This window comes from Ascidiella aspersa, chromosome 6, assembly GCF_963924565.1.
Source record: "Ascidiella aspersa chromosome 6, kaAscAspe10.2, whole genome shotgun sequence".
Taxonomy (NCBI): domain Eukaryota; kingdom Metazoa; phylum Chordata; class Ascidiacea; order Phlebobranchia; family Ascidiidae; genus Ascidiella; species Ascidiella aspersa.
This window is the reverse complement of record NC_139452.1, coordinates 27568142-27574210: the sequence shown is the minus strand read 5'-3', so window position 1 is coordinate 27574210 and position 6069 is coordinate 27568142. Positions and strand designations below refer to the sequence as shown.

Here is a 6069-nt window from a genome sequence, read left to right as displayed (position 1 = left end):
TCCATGGACACTAGTTTAAGAACCCCCGCTTAAGGCAAACAAGATAATTACATCCAGGAAAGATTTTGCAAGTTCGTTAATAAGATATACCCAAACTATGTACGGTAAAGTAAATTAGGTGACGTCAAATTCTTTTTCCAAAGTTTGCAGTTGACCTTTCACTACAAGCAGCATTCGTTTGTTTAACACAAAGACTTTTCGAAATGTCTCAAGCTGAAAAAAACACACAATCTTATACCCAAATATTTGTCATTTAAACTAAAAAACTTTTGCACCTTTGTAGTACAACTAAACTAATCGCAATCCATTAATTTAAGACTGGATTGTAAATGCATAATAGCCAAAGTAAGGTGATATCTGCTGCAGTCGTTTAATTTGCCGACAACCCAAAGCGCTTACCAGGCGGTTTCAGGTTTCCAATAGTTTCTGAAATATGCCTGAGTGTTACAACAGTGTTGAAAATACCAGACACTCTTAGCACTTAGTTTTCAAAAAGCTAGCTTACCGGCATTTTGTCACACTAAACGAATTTGAAACAATTTCAATCACAATGAAAGAAACATGGAGAAATGCGAAAACTCGCTACTTTCGAAATCGGTTAGTTCTGCTAGCTGTATTTCTTGAAAGCGAATTATTTTCGATTCGACTGTTCATCCATCCACAATAGGTGATTGGAAAATATTCCACCTTAACAATTCCAGTTTCCTATTATTATCCTTTTCGAATTTGGTAGTCATGCAAAACTTTTTTTTTATAGTTTTACTACAATATTGACCCAAACTTGGCATAAAAAGTTGCAAGTTGACCTAATGGTCTTTGTTTGCTAGCTCAACCCTAATATTTCGTGGATAATTATAATGTAAGACACACAAGCCTGGTCTTTCAATTATTATGGTATATTATGTACAAAAAAATCCGTAATATCAATAAATCGTGGAAAATTTATCTCGTGTTTGTGACATCTCCACATCTGCTAGTCTTGTACAAAATATAATGATTGTATATATCAAATTGTTATGCAGAGTTTGTATAATTGCCACGTGTCGTAGGCTTAAATTGGATTGCATCGAAAACAAATGTTTGGTCGTGTCGAGTGCAACGTTTCTCTTTTGTTGCAGTCGTCAACGTCGAACATTTAAAGTACCAAAATTTAACTGAAAAAAAAACGACGTGATTCTTTGAATTAAAATAAACAAAGCAGTAGGTGTTTCAAAACACTTTTGGCATGAATAGGTAAACAAATATTTATAAAACAGGTCTAAAATTTGCTTCTTGTCTTTTGATCGGTTTCAGCAGTAGTTGGTATCAGTCGATAAACCAACTGGCATGAAGTGTGAATTGGTGAGAGTCGCAAATCCGGTTTTATCCCGGTTTCAGGATCCGCGAGATCTTTGTACGGAACTTCCCTCAGCACTCGGTAACCGGCTCGCTTTGCGAACTTTTGAGAATAGAGAGAAACCGCAAGTCCGACGATGTACTGGCAGCCATGCAATCTTGTTAGTTCCATTCTGATACGATGGAGCGCCGTTAGTACACCGCGAGCACGGTATTCTGATTTGACGCATGAATAAGTGCTGTACATGTACCGGTCCGTTTTCAAATCTGCAAACAAGTCACCGAGTACGAAATTTGCAAACCGAAGTTCCATAGAGAGACGCAAGCTGCTTGCACTAGGGCTGCTGATATTTCTATTTGATTTGTCGTGTACTGTGTTTGTTTCAACGGCAATGAGTTCGCCGGTTCGTTGGTCAAAAATGCCCAAAGTCGAGTTGCTTTTAAGGTGTTCTTCCGCCATTCTGATATCGTAATCTCCGATGTCGTCTTTTGTCACTTTGAAGACTTGTCGCAAAGGATGCTGCAAACTGTAGTGGCTAGCGATCAGTTTGTTTAATTGCGGCAAGTGTTGTTCGTCCAACAGTCTACACGTTAAGCCCGGCAAAAGTTCTACACGCTCCTTTTGGTGATCAAATGCCATAATTTTTGTTGAGTTTGCCACAAATTATCACTTGTTAGAAACTAATAAAGCATTACATGTAGTATTGCTGTAACAACCGTAAAACATAGGGTTTGACTTCTATTAGAATTCGATCATCACTGAAAAAAGTTAAGTTTAAAGTAAGATTTAAACATTTGTAAGCTCACCTTAATACTGTTCCTCCTAACATACACAATAACAAAGTGGAATTTTAAAGCCTCGGCTTCGCATCAATAAATCTTTCGACTAAACGCGAAAAGGCATGGAAGTTTTTTGATTCATATACCTTCCAACTTGTGCTAAACCGACCATTGAACGCCATAAGCAGTAACTTAAATAAATAACAGTGTCAATATTTGCAAAGCACCAGCATCAACTGCAATTCTACAGTGTTGTAAGGGCGTATCAATACCGCCGATACTCGTTTTCAAGGTGTATAAAGGGCCTATTTTGCCGTATCAAAAGGTTTTAATTTGACCAATATCTTAGTTCATGTAAAATAATTAATTTAACCTAAATTTGTATCTCGTCCGTTCTCGTAATAAACCTTTAGAAAACACTGCTCCTGAGTGCCGACTACCAAAATATATTTTTGGTTTCTAGTGTTACAAAGTGTGTTCCATTGGTTTCTATAAAGCAGTGGTTGTCTTGTGACGCCAATGAAATCGTTTTTTACTTATAATCAGGGAGTCGAACCGTTTGACTTTTTCCGTTCAATTCCGGTTGCTGTTCAAAGCAATTCAAAAGTTCCGGTTCATCTACGGTTCGGCCATTGGTTTTTAAAACCGGTTTATACTGTTCCGGTTTAAATACAATAAGAGCGTTAAATCAAAAAATGTGAGTCAATAAATGAAATGGCGCACAATGCAGGTCGTCGCTGCGAACAGTTTGAGAACCTCTGCTTTGAAAAATTATAAAAATGCAGTTTAACTTCTTCATCAACTTGTTTGGTTAGCATTGGTTTCATAAAAAATAACACCTGCCATAGTCGACTTACAGATTTGACAACATAGGCCTATCATTTAGCCGCTTGCAAGGCAAAACCTATACATTAAGATACAGATTTAACCATATTTGCTCGAAGGGCTGACGTACAGGTTTATTGACGACCCGTTGAGCAAACATTGTCAGTAGGACTTTGGCATGGCAATCTAGGTCAGTATGTGGCCTACAGAAGGTCGATATAAGCAAGGACATAGGTTTGTTTCATTCTAAACGGAACTTATAAGGCAGAATTAAAGCCAAAAAGGGCAGAATTCAAAGCAACATATTAAAGAAAAACAGCAATATAGAAGCAACTATTTTGAAACATATTTCCTAAAACAATGGAACAACTAAAGAAAGGTGTGGAAGTGATACCTGGCTTTTTATGTCGTCTTTTGAGAGAAAAGGATTTACCTCAAGTTAACCAACTAATGGCAAGCAACTACAGTTACCAGCACCCTGGAAGGCAAGTATTCAAGGTAACAAAAGAAGACATTGGCGATTATGACGTACAGAAAGTAAAAGAAAGCTTGAAAGGTGGTGCTTCGTTGTGTACATTCATGAAAAAAACTGGTCAATTAATTGCTTTTGAGATCAACACAATACATGACGTAACTGAAGGAGACACCAATTTCACTCAACCTACCAGCAAGCGATTTTCAGCGCGGCAACGATTCGTGAAACGTTCAATAGGCGACGTGTTTTCCGACTTAAACACGAAACGCTACATGTACGGTTCTATGGCGTGCGTGAGATCAGAAAATCGTGGCCTTGGCGTTTTTTCAGCAATCGAAAATTTGAGGATTGAAATGGCAAGAGAAAACGGATGTGAATACTTTGTGGCGCTTGCCACATCGCGGTATTCACAAAGGGCTGCAAAAAGTGGCGGATACAAAGTTTTGAGGGAGGTGTTCTACGTCGACTACGTTGACCCTGAAACCGGAATAAAACCAGACTTAAATTTGTCGCCAATCCACACTTCAATTCAGTTGGTTTATAAAAGGCTCCAACCGGATTCCTTAACGAAACACAATCTCTAATGCAAAATATATAGTCAACGCAATTTTATTTAAACCTATAAGTTTAAATAGTATATAGTTCAATTATAATAAATTTGATTGAAAGCCGTGATTTCGTCCGCAACATATATTCTACTTGAAAGATTTCCTAATTGCTAATTCATTTGTTTTATTTATAAATGTCAATCAAAATTCCTCTTTATAATTTTACGTCAGCTGTAAATAAATATTCGATTACTTTACGCATGAGACGTACTGATATATTCAGTGAAAGCAGAGCTATGCTAAATATTTCGAATTTATTTGGAAATTCACGATCAGCAGTGATAGAAGTAAACAATGTCCCGGTAAAAGAATTGCTGCCTCTACGGCGTTTTGGTAAAACTAACAATTCTTGCAGGCAAATGAAATGCAGTGATTCGTTCGGTGCCTTTTGTGAAAGGAACTGACACGTTAATGCGATACGTGACTTAAGAAATGAAAAAATCCACGTGCTAATTTCAAGTGTGTTTGAATAAAAATAGCCATTCAATTATTCTTTATTCATGATTTTTAAGGGGTTATTGATCAATGATCATATAATTATTTATGTATATAAACATCCGAAAATGTGAACTGTTGGATAAAAAAATAGAGTCTACAACCGCCAATGGAGTCGAAGCGAAACCGAACTGCAAGTTTATTAACCGGTTTTGGGCAATTTTTTTTTCGAACCATAACTAAATCTGAACTGGTTTTGTAAGATTTTGAGGAGCCCAACCGGATTTGATTAACTAATTCTGAAAGAACTTGAACCTTAACCGAATCCAAACATGTCAAAAAAGCGGATCACTTCAGCATGACGTCACAGCGTGTATTTTATAGAGTCGAGTTCTGCCGTGTTCGAATTTTTATGAAAAAAACGTTGCTTTTTAAGTTTTCAGATATTTTAGTAATGAGCTGCAAGTGTCTTAAAACATCCTGAAACTTCAATATATTACGAGTTACAAATCAATAAACATTCATTCATTTATTGATCCACATTTTTAGGTTTAACGCCACTTATATTGTATACGAACAGGAACTTTATAAACCATTTTTGCAATAACACTGGTCGAATAGAAGAACGGAACTTTTGATTTGCCCCGAACCTAGACCGGAACTGAAACATGTTCCGAAAAAAATCTTTGAACCCGAACCGAACCTGAACCGGAAAAGTCAAACGGTTTAACTCACTGTTGGCAGCCTACGGTCCGCCCCTGTTTTACCATATACCAGTGTTGTAATGACTTAAGTCAATGAATTGACTTAAGTGCACTTAAGTCACTGTTTTTAAATGACTTGATTTGACGTAAGTCATTTGGGCAAAATGACTTGACTTGACTTAAGTCTTTCGGACAAATTACTTGACTTGACTTAAGTCTTTTGAACAAATGACTTGGGTTTGAAATAAAGCAAGTATTTTTTCCAAAATTAAGCTATTTGTCCAATTTTTGCACAAAAAACAAATTACTTGCTATATGTTCCGTTTTCTTTATTTTTTAGTTCAGTTATTGTTCATAGTCATACGAGTTTAAAAATTATAATAGTTTAACGTTTTATTTTTATGACAAGGACATGACTTGAAGTTGACTTGCGCAACTGATGACTCGCACTGGGACTGGACTTGTTTTATTCGAAAAGTCTTGTCTTGGACTTGAGTTATTTTACAAATAACTTGACTGGGACTTGAGTTATTTTACAAATAACTTGGCTGGGACTTCAGTCATTTTAAAATGACTTGTTTACAGCACTGCCATATACTATGTCGGCGTTTTGTGGAAATCTTTTCAATCGAAAGGCGCCTACATCTTGAACTATCAACAAAGCAAATTTCGCCAACTTAGCATATTTAAATGCATATATTGTTTTAGTGCACACAAGTTCTTGCGTCTTTAATTATGAACGTAATATTTAACATTCCTATTCAAATTACATCACAAACTAGATAAAAGATTAAATTTATCATGTTTCATTATAAAAGTTTTAAAACATAATTTTATTGTGATCATGGGTGACGCTGTGCTGACTCAATTTGAAACCAAACAAAACGCATGTTTTTTTGTAAATATA

The 6069-nt window shown here is 36.2% G+C and overlaps 1 protein-coding gene across 1 annotated transcript; it reads left to right on the top strand.

Annotated features, from left to right (window-relative positions):
• The first annotated feature begins 3300 nt into the window (after positions 1-3300).
• On the top strand, positions 3301-3999 carry LOC146141076 (uncharacterized). The gene has a single exon (XM_083392804.1). The coding sequence runs from the start codon at positions 3301-3303 to the stop codon at positions 3997-3999; it is 699 nt and encodes a 232-aa protein (XP_083248930.1).
• The last annotated feature ends 2070 nt before the right edge of the window (positions 4000-6069 follow it).

Excerpts from the sequence above, each read along its gene's own strand:
- LOC146141076 (XM_083392804.1), top strand. The coding sequence starts at position 3,301 with ATGGAACAACTAAAGAAAGGTGTGGAAGTGATACCTGGCTTTTTATGT.